A 17336-nucleotide genomic window follows, 5' to 3' on the forward strand; every position below is an offset into this window, starting at 1 on the left:
CAGACCTGGGTTCTGCTACCAGCTTCGCCATTTCGTATCATCATGACGTTAGCGATGCGGCCAACGCCTGTGAGCCTCAGTTTCCTCATTTTAAAAATGAAGACCATCATTCCTGCTCTGTCTACATCAAGGGTGGTTGTGAGTAGCCAACATCGATGACAGTGCTCTAGAAACCGCAGCACGCTAAGCAAAAAAGTGCATCTTGAATGCGACCGCATTCCGCGTAGGCGTCAGCGCGTACATTTTTATTTTTACTGGACTACAGTTGATTTAGAATGTTGTGTTAGCTTGAGGTGTACAGCAAAGTGGTTCAGATACATATTATTTTCAAAATTTTCCATTATAGTTTATTATGGGATATTGAATATAGTTCCCTGTGCTATACAGTAGGTCCTTGTTGGTTACCTGTTTTATATATAGTAGTGTGTACCTGTTAATCCCAAACTCCTAATTTATCCCTCCCCCACCCCTTTTCCCCTTTGGTAACCAGGGCTTATGGTGCATTTATATATTTTTATAGCCAGAGAGTTGATGGGTTTTCTGACCAGTGGCCAGGCTGTAGTATCAAATCTATGCAGTTATTCCAACGAGGATCACAGAAGCCATTCAGTTCCTCTCTCCATATCAGAAGCAGTTCTGGGGTGAACAGAATGCTTCTGTCTGTAAAGTCCTACTCGATGAAGACTCTGATGTGTTTAGATCCTGCCAGGCCTAGCCCGGGCAGGGCCTCTCACACAGGCCTCTGCCCTGAACCTTCTTGGGATTGGTGTTGGTGGTAGAGAGGTCAGGACACCCGAGTGCGCACGCTACTGCCCCTCACACTCTCTCCTCCTGCAGGGAAGCCTAGGAAGCATCGTTCTTTTCGCAGAGACTTCTTCATCAGCCATCCCTCCTCTCACACCCACTCCATCCGCAGGGCTCTTTGCTTCTTCATTAACATTTGCCCCTGAGGTTGGGAAGCCCTGAGGATGCTACCCTCAGTGAACCTCCTCCATGATATGGCAGCTTGAGAAATTATATTCCCAGGGAGAAGACGCTCATCTCGTTCCAAGGGCTGTTTACGAGCCAATTCCTGTCTCATTACCAGCATTGTATTCTTCTTGGTATCCTGCTAAGCAGCGAGTTTATTTCCTCGGGAGGGATGATGTGGCTAAGGACACGCTTGGAGTTGCTCACTCATTAAATCTAGCTTCCTAAAAAGAAGAAGGCCCTTGTCTTTCTGTTACATGGCTGCACCAAAGCTGAAGTGACTCGAGGGCCACAGTGAATTCCATGAACCATCAAATGCAGTTATCGTGAAAAAACAGAAAGAAGGAAGGGAGGAAGGGAGGAAGGAAGGAAGGGAGGAGAGTGGCTCTCTGTTGAGCCCCATCCTCCAGGGCAGACAGAACATCCTATTTCTTTAGGGAGAAAATGCTACAGGTAAAGTGGAAACTTGCTAGCCACATTCTATATACTGACTGAACTTATACAAAATTCTTCGGTAAGGTGATTCTGCCCCAGTGATTACATATCATGAACTGTTACTTTAGTCCAACAGACAAGTATACTATATTCATAAAAATATTTGGGGGCTTTTAAGAAGCGTGCCCTGAACATTTATATCCAGACTTATGACGCTACACCCCCCTGAGACTGACAGAAAACAACCTCAGTGCAATATGCTGGTCTGTTGGTCTGCTGAGACCATGAAAGTGAGCACTTAGGAGGCCTAGAGAGACTGCAGCCATGGGCTCATTTTACGAGGCCATGTAGTCAGGGACTGCTTTCCTCCGTGATCAATGATCATACTGTCGGTCAAGCATAAAATGCGATTCTGTTACCACTGTTTTGCATGCCTTTTACATTTCCTGTTTATGTTTTTCCTGGCATTCTACTAGCAGACACACCCAAACTGCATGTATACAATACATTTCTTGATAAAAAGTGAAAAGTCAATCATTCAGATAGTTTCAAATAACTGGATACTATGCATTATGGAAAGAAGACAGAAGAGCAATCGATTGCACTGGTTTTTGTATTTCTATGTTTTACCTTTAATTTTTCATGGGGCAACTCTGCGAGACACAGCCATACCTTCATTTAGTGGCAGGTACTGGTAAACTGCATTGATTGCTAAGTTCAGGAGAGAAACTCCTCTATTAACAAATGAACTCGTCATTAGGGTATTCAGATGGTCGAAAATCAATACCTACAGAATGGGTTAAGTCAATTAAAGAGACATATCCTGAGAGCGCTTGCACAAATATAAAAATGAATTGCTTAATTACAGCATTTAAATAGATTGCACTGGAATGAGGAAAACATCAAGAGGCTTACATTCTATCCTACGGGCTGAGGTATCGGCTGGCAGCGCGCACGCACACCCAGGATTGCAGCTTAACAGGAGAAAATGTCACTCAGCGTTTTGCAACACCTGGATGCCTGCCTGAATTTCTGACAATCTCTAGGAAGACACTTCCCACTATGTTTAACCCTCTGGTGGATGAGTGCCCAGGAGGGAACATGGAAACACCCTGTATTTGAATCTTGAACCTGAAAGAAGCAAAAACACCTTCCCTAGCTTTAGAGTAGTGGGCTTCTCCGATTTTAATTTAATTCATTGTTTTCGATGCATACGTGATGTAGACGTGTGCTAGACACCATGGGGGCAGGATTAAAATTTTGACGGGCAGAGACTGGAGGAAATTTGTTCCAGGTGTCCGGCACCTGATAGTCACTTAATAAACGTGGGCTGGGTAAAAGAATCGGGGCTGATGGTAGAGTCTGAGAGGCCTGAGCACTGCTCCGGGGATGAGGGAGCGTCGGCGGGTCCCCAGCTCTGTGAAGAGAAGAGAAGAGGCCTCTGGAGGAAAAGCTGGGCTCCAGGACCGTGTGCATCTGGATCCGTCCTGCAACTGCCCACGAGGCTCGAATTCACGCCCCAACGAGGAGGGAGTACGGAGCGGTCCAGACGGTACATTTCCATCGTGCTTTCCGGCAGAAGGCTGTGCCCCCTCCTCACCCTTCCTGCAGCTATGGCCTTGCTGGAGACTTACTACTTCTCACTGGGACCACAGCCACTGCCTCTCCTTTGGGCCGCTGGTCTCTCTAGCGTTACCCCATTTTATGCTCCCTTTGATCATGAACCCCCCATAGCTTCCCCAGGCTCATCGAGTTCCTGATCAACTTCACCCAACCTGCTGCTCAAGACCCTACCAAGGCCAGTTGAATACAGGCCTCATAGCGGGTCCTACTTGTCCCCGCATGTGTAGGAGTTTTCTGCGTGTCTGGCCCCGAGACGATGCGATAACAGGACTCAGTAGTGCCTGCATTCCATTAAGGCTTGCTCCCTCTAGGCTGACTCTTTTGCTGGATACAAAACCCTTTAGCAAGATGCATTTGTCAACTGGTGATTTTGTTTATATCCAAGGTTTTGATATATTGTAACTTAATGAAAATGAACCGTCTTTGGTGAAGAAGCACGTTTCACTCCTAAGACTCATCTGTCGACACTAATCATTCTCTAAGTGGAGTAAATACGGAGACACGAGGCAGAGCAGCTCAGCACTGGCTTATTTATTCTGCCCATTAGAAGGGCCAAGGTAAGTGGCACTCAGTTATTCTGTTCCCCTGGGGCTTGTGGATTTGAAAATTCAATTTTCTTTCCCCCAGCCAATCCGAGCCTTCTTGCCTCTGGTACTGGGAGGCACCCCTCGCAAAATGACACGTGTCCTTTGCTGGGAGATGATAAAGACCTAATGGAGGCTCTCTCTCTACTGTGTGTAACGAGGAAAACGGGAAGAGTATTCTTAGTGCCTAGTAGGTACCCAATAATCTAAGTATGCCAAAACCTACATGGGAGTGAATACTGATGACATACCTTCAGTAATAGCAGACTAGTGTGTTCAGGCTTTCCGTCCCTTTAGAGCATATTATACTCTGGCCAAGGACGCTACATCCATTTTTATCATCAATCTGTATTAGAAAACCCAGTAATCCTTCCACCCTCGTTTCTCCTTTATTCTCACACTATGACTACACTCACAACACTCTGACGCCAGATGTGTGTGGGGTCTTCCCACACCAAGCAAATTTCTGCAACGCCAGCTAGGTGCCCGGCCATTTAACTCAATTCTGACACTGTCTACCTGGAGAGAGCATCACATCCCACTGGTTAAGGGCTCAGTCCCACAGGACTGCCTCCGCCCACTTCAGATGCCAGTCTCAAGCCCAAGTTGTCACCTATGCTTCTGATCAATCGGCTTATACATCAGAGGTTCCAATAGCCACCCTGGAAGCTCCACGAACCCCATACATGCTCCGTAAAGATGGGAGGGTGGGCTTGGGCATGCCAAGCTTCCACTCGTGGCTTGGTCTTTCTGGTGACCAGCCGGCCCGCATCCAGGAGCCCACCAAGAGTCACCTCATTAGAACAAAAGACACTCCTATCACCCGGGAAATTCCAGGGGATTTAGGACCCTGGGTCAGGAACCAGGGTCAAAGACCAAATACTAGAACAAAAGATGCGCCTACTGCTTTTATTACTGAGGAAATTATGAGGGATTTAGGAGCTCTGTGCTGGGAACCAGGGCCAGAGACCAATGTGTATATTCTCTGTTATTTCACAATACAACTGACTTCTCTGTGCCCCAGTGCCCTTGTTGGCAAAATTAGGCAGCTGGAGTAAAGACTCTCTGTGGTCATTTTAAGGTCTGGTAGTCTATGTTTTAATACACACACAAGTATTTCAGCATATATATACACACACACACACACACACACACACACACACACACACACACACATAATATATATACATATACGATTCAGGGATAAATATGGAACCCCCATTGTGGAGTCAACCTCCATTAGCAAGAAATAAGATCTATTAGCAAGTTTATAGATGTTTAGATCTAATGTTCCGAAGATCCTATGAGATACTTCATGATGCGTGCGTTACGCCCTGCCGTATGTTTTGGAAAGGTCTGCTGCTTTTATCTGCCCACCCACTTGAATTTCGAATCTTTAACCTAGGATCGCTAGCTAATCTCAAATTTGGATACCTGTTCTGTGTGCTTACAATGCTTCTGCTCTTTGCTCTTGCTAAATCAATAGAAATAAGTAAATACATCTGCTTAAGAAGACAGATTCTGCTTTCCATTCCTGACAAGATCCTTGGGCGTTTGCAGCCTACCTGATAGATTTTCCAGCAGATGGCAGACATTTGGGGAACAGAATCAAGCATTCCTAGGCCCTAAACCAAAGCCCCAGAACATTTTTCCAAGCCAGCATCTAAATTTCAAAATCTTACATTTTCAGTTTGGCAAAGAGTTTTATTACTGGAGACATTCGTACTGCTCTAACAGATGCTAGAACCCTGACTGAACTCAAAACGTGGACACCTCCAATAAACTTAGGTACACGTGGTACACTGCCTGGGGGTTGTTAGCTGATGACTAAGACAGAACCTCCAGGCTGCAGCCATGGATTTGGGACCCAAACTGGGGCAATGAAGGGGCTTAAGGAAAAGAGCAAGCTTGGACCAAAGACAGAGTGGGGATGGGAGTGGCGAGAGGAGCGATGCTGTCCAGCCACTTCCTGCAGCCCAGAGGTAGCGACAAGGGTAACACGGTGATACCTGTTCTTTCCAGCACTTTGATTCCAATTGACTTAATGATTCCCAGCTTCCCAGAGGTGGCTGCTACTCCCCCTACCACCCTCCGCACAGCGCCGGATATGTGCCGTGTGCTCTCTGTAGACAAAAGGCTGTGGTCATCCCTGCCCTACTGGAGAGTTATCGTTTCTGAAAGAACAAATTGTACACATTTTTGTTTCCACTTGGACCTTGGGGCAAGCAGCACATCCTCGCCAACGTGTGATTTAAGGCCATGGTGAGAAAGTGTTACGCTAAGCAAAACAGCCATTGGGTTTGCGATGGAAATGCTCATAGATGGACACTTCCTAAGTGGTAGTGGTTGTTCGTCAGTATCCGGTCATCAGCAGTGACGGACATGACACGCGTGCAAACGCTGTGCTCCTCTGCACCTGTGTGCTCAAAGCATTCTATGAAGATTACAATAAGAAGGCAATCTACGGAGATTACGAGTCAAAATATTTGGCACTAAAAGAAGACCTAATTACAATGAAAAAATTCAGCAAGCAGGTTTCTAAACAGTCATAGACTTGCCTGGAGCATATTAAAAATCACATCATACAAGCCCTAAGCAATTTCTTATTAATCTAGTCTCTATGCTAATACAGCCAAATGGAAAACACAATCTTGGGACTCTGAAGGCCAATGTTATTCTATTAACCTTATATGTTATCCTATTTACTTTCCTGTCTTTAATGAATAAATTAAAAGATCCGTATGGATTTTATTCTGCTACCTTCTGCAGCCTTCACAGCCCAAACGCCATCACATTTTGTGGGGCATTTCAATGAAAGGCAATGGCAGATAAACTGTTTACATTAAAAGACTCTATCAAAGTTATTTCGCACCCGGTTTCATCCTAATCCATCTGTTGTTTCTACAGCCCTGACGGGCTGACCTCTCTTGCCGTGGGTGCTATATTGATATCATTACGGAAGAGGCCTTCCCCAGCCTTTCTGCTGATAACAAAGTAAATGGAAATGTAGAGAAACCTTGGGGAGGTAACAACTTGTTCAGCGCGATGAGAGAAGAACTGTGGCTAAAACATAGGAAGCATTATAGCAGGGAAGAGTATCTGCTGTCACAACGAATGAATTCACTGTAGCGCATCAGGGGCCAGCCGAGAGCAGCAGTAAAATGTATTGCCCCCCTTTCCATTAGCAAACTTTAAACAGAAAAGTGGGCTTGAATTTCACTTAGCCACTAGGTTTGGAAAGTTCAGTATGCATCCCAAGTACAAGGAACACATCCCAAAGCTGCCAGCATGTTCAGATTTTCTGCTACCATGTAATTCATTGCATATGCAATTATCAGAGAACAACCTAGCCAGTGAGCTGGTCCCACAATAAGAACAAAAACAAGTAAACAAAAATGAATCAAGTATAAAACCCAAATCAAGAACCTGGATTAAAAGCTCGAAGACAATATTTTTCTGTAAATGTTCACAGGCTTGAGGTGCAGCTCTGCTACTAGCATCTAGTTGAAAAGTCCAAAAAAAAAGAGAAAAGTCCACACGTCCCCAGTAACATGCTTTGAATTAAGTACCACATTTCTAAGGGCAATCCCTTGGCAGAAAAAGAAAGAAGATTGGTTAAATAAAATTGGGTACATCGGAGCAACTTACGATAATACGTCCAGACACAACTCATTAGAATGTCTTTGTGCTCAAAGCAAACTGAAATTGTCCAGCTCTGTTTTTAAAGCACCCACACACCACTCCAAGCTTTACCTATAGAGTCCTTTAGCTGAGCCTGGTCACTAACTGAGCATTTCCAGCCATAGTGCCCGTTTTTGGAATTTCTAACTGGGCTAAATGAAGTCACCTAAGGTTTCAGTTTCATTCACATTAATCATAAGATGGTATTACTATTAGAATTCCCTAAAGGTCGTTTCTAACAATACCTATTTCTTTTATGGGCTTTATAATGCTAAAGTCTGATGCTGCTAACACCAGTCCGAGATGATTAGGGCAAGGGAGAGCCGTGTCCGGATCTAACCCAGCTTCAAAACCCAGGCATCACAGACCGTCCTGCTGCCAGGGTATAACAGACATTACATGCTTCAAGCTGCGTAAATCAAACATCAGGATAACATGCAAGGAAACATCAAGGAGATGTTTACCTGGCTCTATGAATGTGTACTGGAGGGGGCTCTGGAGTTGGGCCACCACACATTCTAGAAGCCTTTGGAATAGGTCAAATTGTGGATAGGTTAAAACTTCAAAGATGACAATTTTAATAAACCTGTCAATACGATTTCGTTGTTAAAAAAACATTTGTGACGGATTAGGCTACTCATATTGAAAGAGGAGCACCAGGTCTATATCTTTAGATCTTTCACTGAACTGCAAACACAGCATCAATAACTGCTTCTCAGCTGTAAATGAAAATTGATTCCAGGTTTAACCCCTCATTTTCAGGAGTTCTTTTAATCCCGAGAAACATAAGAAGAAAAATGGACCAAAAGAAAAACTGCAGGTTCAGTGGTATGAGGGGCGAGGGTGTGCAGAGAACCCCACACCGAGGCACATGCAGGAAGCCTGTCCTACTGGATCATGCTGTGCTCAGGCCAGACCCCAGGGGACTCGTCACAGCATCGCTGCCTGCCGTGCATGACTGGGTTGAAAATGGCAATTCAATAACTGTTGTATGGAGAAGGCCAGGGTTGGGTTTCATATTTATGATGCCAAGAGTGGCAGCTGAGAAGGAAAACGCAATCAACTGGCTAATGGACATCATGGAGACCCCCATATCCCAACCATGCTATTGTTTTAAATTTTTATTGAAATATAGTTCATTTACAAAAAAGAATGTGTGTGTGTGTGTGTGTGTGTGTGTGTGTGTGTGTGTATAACTGAATCACTCTGCTGTACATCCAACCCTGTTATTGAGAGCTGACTTCAAAAACAAAACAGAACATACTGCAACTCGTATGTTCACGCAGACTAAGTTCAAAACACTGCATCCAATTCAAACACTGTTCTGGAACATTCCAATGTCCGATGTCAACTTTAAGTAATTACTTATTTTCCATTCAGGGGAAGTTCCTGAGAGAGAACCAAGGTGAGAGTAGAGTGTCACAGCAGACCGTTATAGCCTTTCTCCAGGGCACAGTGAGAACTCAGAAAGAGAAATAAGAACTGCGATCCGAAGGTATGACTCAGCTCTCCACCCATGTCAGTCCTTTGAAGAAAAACTCTTTTTCAGAGACACATAATTTTCCTGGAGGACTTGGTGCAGTGTCATTGGCAACCTGGCCTTTCTTCCTGGGATGTCTAGGTTAAAACTTGTCAGAGCTCAGAGGGGAGGAAACGTCATTCATACCCAATGGATGTCTTTTGGGTGCAGTTAGGACATTCAACCCAGTTCCTAGCAGATCCCTCTGGGCACCAAGGCCAAAATGAAGGGCAAGATCTATTTACCAATGGACCCCAAAGAGGGGGCTTCCAGTTAATGTTTAAAAGGGCTATAAGGAAGAACAACCTCCGATCTGCGTAGCGTTTGTGGCTCCCAAAGCATTTTCTTATACACGATCTTCATCTCGTCCTCACAGTACTCCAATGCGTTAGGCGACAGCACTTTATTCTAGTGTAGTGGTGAGAGATCTGAGACTTTGAGATGTTAGGTGACTTGCCCGATGTCATGCAACTATTACGTGACAGAGCTGGGATTGAAGTCCAGGCTTTTCTAGTCCAAAAACCATGCTCTTTTTAAACCATTTAAAAAATCTGAAGTATAGTTAATTTACAGTTTGTATTAGTTTCAGGTGTACAGAAAAGTGATTCAATTATACTTACATATATTGTTTTCTAGATTCTTTTCCATGATAGGTTATTACAAGATATTGAGTAGAGTTCCCTGTGTTATACAGTAGGCCCTTGTTGTTTATCTGTTTTATACATAGTAGTGTGTATCTGCTAATCCCAAACTCCTAATTTATCCCTCCCCATCCCCTTTGGTGACCATACGTTTGCAAAAGCCATATGCACTCAACGACCACACTTACAGTTCCTCATGGCTAGGTGCACACAGCTAATACACGTTAGGACAAGACAGAATCTTTTCATTCAAGTTGGCCACATACTGGCTGTTTACCAAGTAGCTAATTCAGCAGCTCCCTTTAACATCCCATTCCTTACAAGAAAAGGGAAAGTAATGGATCTAGTCTCTCAAATATGAGGCTTTTTAGATCGTCACTACAGTAGTAACGATGATGATGATCTGATGACGGTGATGATGTAAAGTAGTGAGTACTTACTACGTGCCAACCGTAGTGTCAAATGATTTGGCCTGTGTTCACTCACTCAATCACCGAATCCTCACTATGACCCAGTGAAGTAGTGCTACCTCTGTTAACCTCCGTGTTACAGATACTTAGGTCTTGAGCCCAAGGTCAACCAGCAAGTGACAGAGGCAGGATTCAAACCCATTCGACCACACGCCTATGCTCTCTCGCTCACTCTCCTCCACGGCGCCACACGACTGATGTCCAAGCCACATGGACGCAGCTGCTTCCCAAATAGTCCCAACCGAGGGAGCAAAATGCAATGGGGAATGTGGAGAGAGCACGCAAACTTTCAACAGATATTTTCTGGGTACCATCACCATGGCTTTTCCACTGAAACTATGGGCGTATGTGATCGAGCACCTCTGACTTTAAAGAATCACCAGAAGGTCAAATATCTTGTTAAAAATATATTTTACATCCCCGAGTCTCTACGGCCGACAATTTGGCATCTTTAATTTGTATATTACGCTTCTCCCCTTCAGGCTTCCTGCTGTATTTTCCCGTTTGCAGGAATAATACTTAGCATTTAAACACATCCTAATTGTTCTATTGGTGTCTGTGCACAGGACCCACTCAGCACGGCCAATACTGCCGTCGGGGGTGCTCGTGGTGGGGCAGGGAGAGGGGAGAGTGTTCTGATTACGAGAGACTTGGGACTGAAATGTCGAATTAGAAACTGACACATCTCAACCCCGTGTTTCATTTTCATACGTGCATTTGCAATGATTCTCTTGGGATGCTTTATGTTGTAAACCATAGCATTAGGTCTTAAGAGCTTTGGGGAAAAGATTGGTGTGTACTCACCAAATCTGGGCAATTTGGGTGCAATGATCATGCATGAGATGATCTGAGGATGTCTCCAGAAAGCTAATGGCTTTTTAATTGAACCACACGTGCCTGAACGTAGCTACCAGGTTCTGAGAACGTCTCTAAGTATAATGACGGCTCAAACCAATGGTGTGGTCTGGTCCCTTGGACACATCATTTATTGTACCAATGCATTTGTTCGGATGCTTTTCCCTCCAATCATCCTGCCACAAATAGATGTGGCCGGAGATGTGATGGTCCCATGTGGCACCATGTTATCTCACCTGAAAAGAAAAAGATTTTGGTGGTTCCTCAATAAGTTAAACATAAATTGCCATAGGACTCAACAATTCCACTTCTAGGGGGAAGAATCAAAAGAACTGCAAAAAATTAAAAGATTCAATTCAAAAGAACTGAAAACAGGTGTTCAACAAAAATATATACTGTATACACAAAGGCTCATAGGAACTCTATCTGCAAAGCCAAAAGGTGGACCCAAATGTCCATCAACTGACGAACGGATGAACAAAAGGCAGTATATATCCATATGACAGAATAGTATTTAGCCGTAAAAAAGGAATGGAGCACTGATCCAGGCTACAACATGGACGCACCTAGAAAACATGATGCTAAGTGAAAGAAGCCAGACACAAAAGGTCACAATATTGTACGATTTCATTCAAACGAAATAGGCAGATCCACGTAAATGAGTGGTTGTCGAGGGCTGGGGAGTAACTGCTTAATGTACGATTTCCTTTTGGGGTGACGAAAATATTCTGGAACTGGTGTTGGATCCACAACCTTGTGAATGGACTAGATGCCACTGAATTGTAGACTTTAAAAGGGGGTGAATTTTATGTTATGTGGATTTTACCACCACGACAAAAAAAGGAAAATGGTGTCAATCCACACATATTGGAAAAAGAATACTGGGCTTCAGAAAGCCAGGACTCACCAAAACTTGCTGTCACTGTGGCCTGTGCTACTGCAAAAGCATCCTCTCCCGGCCTTTAGGCTTCGGGCTTTGTAACTAGTCCTGGAACTCGAGGGCTCATGTTTATAACCTTGCTCCCGCTTCTTGCTTCCTGGACCCAGCTAGGGGGAAGTAAGCTGTCATTTTGCCTTACCTCAGATATCCCAGTTCAACCTCTCCTTCAAATGAGAAGCTCTGTGGGGAAGGCGTGGCAGGCTAAGGGCCGCGGGCCACAGAGAGCTTCCCACTCACCAACCGGGATTACCCGAGGGCCTCGGCATTGACACGGTCACCGCATACATCCTAAAACCCCAGATGATTCAGGCCAGCTGACCCGATGCCACTTCTTCAGGTAAAGACAGAAAATAACAACTCGAGAAGCCAAAAAAGGAGACTGCACTTGTGTAATCACATAGAGAAGACGCCAACATGCAAACTCTACCTTCACTTACTGTTGATGACTTGCTTGAAGCATTTTCATTAAAATGTCATCTTGCATCTGTCAAAATCAATGACCTAGGACTGGGGGGGAGGGGTTATTTACCATTATAATGATTTTTTGTTTTTTGTTTTTTGTTTTTTTGCGGTACGCGGGCCTCACTGTTGTGGCCTCTCCCGCTGCGGAGCACAGGCTCCGGACGCGCAGGCTCAGCGGCCATGGCTCACGGGCCCAGCCGCTCCGCGGCACGTGGGATCTTCCCGGACCGCGGCACGAACCCGCGTCCCCTGCATCGGCAGGCGGACTCCCAGCCACTGCGCCACCAGGGAAGCCCCGTTATAATGTTCTTGTCACTGGCATATTAAATGCAGACACGGGAATTTAAGTGTGCACTTTACATTTGCTCTGGAGTCCATGACCCAGGTAGGAAAGGGATTGCTTGCATTCAGTAAACGTACCACAAGCCCCCGGGAGACGACTGTGTTTGTTCTTGATAAAGCACCAAAGCTGCAAAGATGCAGTTTTTACATATTATCCAAAATGCAAGCAGGATAAAGCGGAGAAAGTAAGGGAGAGGGAAGTTTTGGCTACGTAACATTAAGAAGTACTCAATTTTAAAATTACGCGGAATGGTAGGAGTTCTCGTGCGGTCAAAAACTGTAGATGAAAATGGAGTAGATAAGCCTTGAAGAGTCTTCCCTAAGCTTTTTTCTTTGCAGGCTCCTCAGAAAATATTTAGTGAATATGGAATTCTGTATTTGTTAACTATCTTGAAACACTAGTGCATGAGCATTCCTTGAAACACCCTGGTTTCAGTTTTATAACTTAGATTTCACGGTAGAAAGAACATGGTCAGGTATTGGCTTTAAACAAAGGCGATCCCTCTGTGTTCCTTATTTGAGGCTCTCAGCACACCCAGGAGGACCCCACACGCGAGACAGTTTTCTGTCCCAGAGAAAACACATCAGCATCACTGATATCACGCACTACACTGCCATTCTCACGATTCATACATGATACCTAGCTTTTTCAAATCAAGAGGTGCAGGCTCATTGGAAATGCTGAAAACACACATTCTTGCCATCTAATTTGGCGGTAAGTACTGTAAATATTTGTGATGCAGAATGGAAGAAAACAAGGCAGCAGCAAGTTTTTGCCAAATGCCTTTTGCCTGAAGGTTCATGCGAGCCGCAAGCTACTGGGCACTGACGGTCAGCTGTGTCCTGAAGTGGCACCCCTGGGAAAGGTGAACGGAGCAGTCATGTTTATACCCTAAGGAACGAATGAATGAGTGTGGGCGCTAGGCCTCGTGGTGGAGTCACTACAGGAAAGTTACACCACACTCGAGACCACACTTAGTCCAGGAGAGGGAAAGATGTGAAAGTGTGAGCTGATTCGACCTGTTCCAGGGCACTATGCCTGCCCTTGCTTCTCTCCCTCTCTCCAAAGTTCACAGATGAAGCGGGTAGGCTTCTGGAGGGCAAAACCATTCCAGGTCCTCTAGCTCCCTCCCCGTGGGTCCCAAACCGAGCCCTAAACTGGTCCTACCTGGTAGAGCTCAGTGGCAGTGCACTGAGTGGTCAAGGTCTTCACGGGTTCAAGGTCATCTTCATCGCTGCTCAGCTTAAGGTCGTCTTCAAGCATCCTACAAAAAAAGCCGAGTGGCATTGACGTTAAAAAGCGTCTTTTCTAAATCATCCTCAGATACATCTTGCGACGAGGATAAAATATTGGAGCTCCAATCTGACAGCTGCAATTCTGTCAAAGGTGCAGAGGGAACCAAGATTCTTTCAGCTAATTAGATATTTGAGCTCTTATATTTCTGTCAGACTCTGCACACATCCTGCCTCTCTACCTTCCCCTAAATCAAGGGGGGGGGGAAAGCACTATTTCAGCATCTCCAGAGATGACTGGAGTCTATATATTTTTACTACTGAAAGTGTAATAATGTACAGATCAGTCACTGTGTAGGTGGAACGTGCCGGTGGATCTCTACAGGAAAAGATGCTCGAAGTCTCCCATGAAAGAATAGGGGCATGACGGCGGCCCCCGGCTCTAGAGGCTGTCGTCAAAGTCTGCGGGGGCTCTCCGGATGGCAGAGGCAAATGGCCCGGTGAATCTCCACTGCCTTTCCGTGTCCCCTGCACAGTGGCAGCTCGGTGGCCACAAAATAGCTGGGCGAGAAATGGCTAGTCATTAACCTTTTGATATATGACCCATCTCTTCCCGTAAAATTTGATCCCAGAGACGTAAGCCCATGATGTGGATAAGAAATCTTTCTCTCCTAAGGCAAGGTACCTGAAAAATACGAGTGGTCTGAATTTGGGTGATGAACTATAGCACTTTCAAAATTGTTTATCGAGCACACAGAGCCTTCTGTTTCTATGGGGATATTAATTCCAGTGCCACCCGCTCTCCAGCTCCAAGTCTGAGCTACTGCAGGAAGAGTGACTTATTACCTTAAATTCCAGTTACACTCCTTTCAAAGACCAACTGGTGTTAATAATTTTTATTTCTTAAACGCAGGTTTAGACCTCATCCCCAGCCTCTCTGGACTGATTACTAGTTTCTGAGCACGCTTTGCTCTTTCTTGCTTCCAGACTCTGCGTCAGGCTCAGCTCCCAGGCTAGAAGTCCCTTCTTCAACTCTGGAAGTCCTATTTTTTCCTCCACGGCTCAGTCAGATCCCACCTCCGCCACAAAAGCTTTTGAGGAAGAATCCCTCTTCCCTCTCCCCACCCCAGCTCCGGCTGATGCCAGCTCCAGCTGTCCCCCGAGCACCGCCCCCAGTTCCCACGTGCACAGGCGCGGTACCTTATCTACCTCTGCCTTCTGCACAGCGTCTTCCCAGAAACGATACAGTCCACCAGCCTCATTTTGCAGACAAGCAAAGAAAGGTTCCGAGAGGCCAAGTGCTTTGCTCAAGGTCACACAGCTACTTAGTGCTAGAGCCCGTCCTAAAACTCCCACCTCCTGATTCCCACCTACGTGTTATTTCCAGAAGGGAAGCTGGAAAGCGAAAGGCAGCTTCTAATTTGATAAATAGGGGAGCGTGTTATGTCAGAGGTTATGTCCAAATGTTAGAAAGAGATTCAGGTCAGAGTGGGTTCCAGAAACTCTCCAAAGAGAGCCCAGCTCCTCTACTTTCACGCTCAGCCACATAAGACCAGGATGTGTTCACTGAGGTCTGAAACCCGAAGACGGATATAAAGGATGATTGGTGGGAAGGACAGTTGTTAGAGTTGGTTTCAGATAAACGAAATGTGCAGGATTTATGACTGTCCTTCAAGAGACTAATGGATGTTTGGAAGATCTTAGAGGAGACAAAATGTATCTTGGCATTGCTTTTGCAGTTGCAGGGTTATAACTCTGAACAAATAATTCTTTACAGCACATTGTGCTCCATGAAGACAGTATCACTCTCACAAGCTTAGAACTCAAACATTTAAAAACAACCTATGCTGGGCTTCATTTTCTGTGTGTGTACGTGTGTATGTGTGTGTGTGAATACAGTGTTAATTTACACCTAAGTGTTCGGCAAAATAAATGATAAATGATTCTTACCCTTTAGAGGATCCATTTCTGTGTCAGGGAAGGTGCTGAGTATTTGACCAGCAGCATGTAATTTGTGATTTGGACCTTACGAAGGAAGTTCCCATAGTAATAATAATGATTAGTCCCATGTTCCAGATGGAAACACTGAGGCCTAGGGAGGTTAGGGAACTTGTTCATGGTCACACAGCTCGGAAATCACGGTGGCAAACATGGAACCCAGACCACCTCCAGCCAGAACTTGAGAGTATATAATGTATTCCTAGAGGATGTAACTTACAAAGGACAGAATATGAAATAAAATCAACAGCAACAACAAAAGCCCCACAAAATAAAACAAAACATATTGACCTGGGATCAAGACGTTTGGGTTCAACTGCGGGCGAATCATAAACTCTGATACCTTGGGTAAGTCATTTGCTGTCTCTGTGCCTCATCTGTGTCCCGCATCCGTTACATGGGATGATAATGAAACTTTTTCACACGGTGGTGGTGGTGAGCATAACATGAATTAATGCATGTGAAATGCTTTATGAGAATGCAAAATAATGCAGGCTGTCATTTATTAGTTTAGAAACATCACCGCAGTCAGAAAATAATGTACAGCATGAATACTGTTAGCAAGTATCACAAGCCAACCCTTAGTGAGATTTTGCTCCTCTCATTTTAGTTTGCCAAGCAACCTGAAGGTAAGCCGTGGTGACTCGGGAAACGCGTCAGTGTCTCAAAGCTGGATCCACAAACGGGCTCAGGGTCTTCAGTTAGAACCAGAGCGTGGAGACCGGGACTCAGCACTTATTTGACTCTCCAATCAGCTCTGTAAGATCTTAATATGGAAATGAAAGACCCTCCAATGTACAGCTCTGCAAATAGGCAGCCAATCTGTACGGTGATTGACATTAAACATCTCCCGTGCAAGAAGCCTGGTACGGATCTGGTTAATAAAGGACAATCTGGTGCCTAGATTCAAGTCCCGGCAAACACAGATCAAGGAAGTCACCGGGAAGGCAAACTAATGCGCTCTCTCTGGAGGTGTTAAGCATTCATTTCATCCCACCCCTTCCCTGACCTATTAAGCTTTATTATTGAATCTACATGGACTTGTTTGCGTTTCCATCCATAGCTAATGCTGAACATTACTCTAGGGAAAGTGGAGGATTATGAAAGATTTGGGATTTAATTATTATAGCAGCACCATTCATGCCCATTGCAGTTGAGGTGGTCCCGGCAGAAAAATGGTAATCTCTTTTCATGAGGTTATAATTCCATAGATTCAGCACACACCGGACAGCCCCAGATGTGAACAGACCATGCTGACGTGAACGTCTGCCTACGCGTGTGGTCGTCAACAACAACAACGACTGTGCTTCCACTTTTCAATTGGATGAAAACAGAACAAAGCAGCCCTCCTTAGTGACTTCAGGTGTTTGTTCCGGATCTAGTGGTTCACGAGGTCTGCCTTTGTGCAAAAACTCTGTTTCTATTTTTACTATGACTTACCATTTCTTGAGTATTAAGAAGTAAAGTAGTCCATAAAAACTGTGTCAACAAAACAAAGTCCTGGTCCTAGAAAAGCTCCAATACTGAAAGTTGGGGCAGATGAGATGGAATGAACAAAAAGAAGACTGGGGAGGGCTTGGAGGA

At 44.9% G+C, this 17336-nt stretch overlaps 1 protein-coding gene across 2 annotated transcripts in view; it reads right to left on the reverse strand.

Moving 5' to 3' along the window:
- The window catches only part of AFF2 (ALF transcription elongation factor 2), a 489926-nt gene that overhangs the window by 93844 nt on the left and 378746 nt on the right, over window positions 1-17336 (reverse strand). For both annotated transcript variants that reach the window (XM_067722201.1, XM_067722200.1), the window contains one exon: window positions 13690-13786. In XM_067722201.1, coding sequence (XP_067578302.1) covers window positions 13690-13786 — 97 coding nt within the window. The remainder of the gene's footprint in view (window positions 1-13689; window positions 13787-17336) is intronic.

The sequence above is a fragment of the Pseudorca crassidens genome, chromosome X, assembly GCF_039906515.1.
Source record: "Pseudorca crassidens isolate mPseCra1 chromosome X, mPseCra1.hap1, whole genome shotgun sequence".
Lineage (NCBI taxonomy): Eukaryota > Metazoa > Chordata > Mammalia > Artiodactyla > Delphinidae > Pseudorca > Pseudorca crassidens.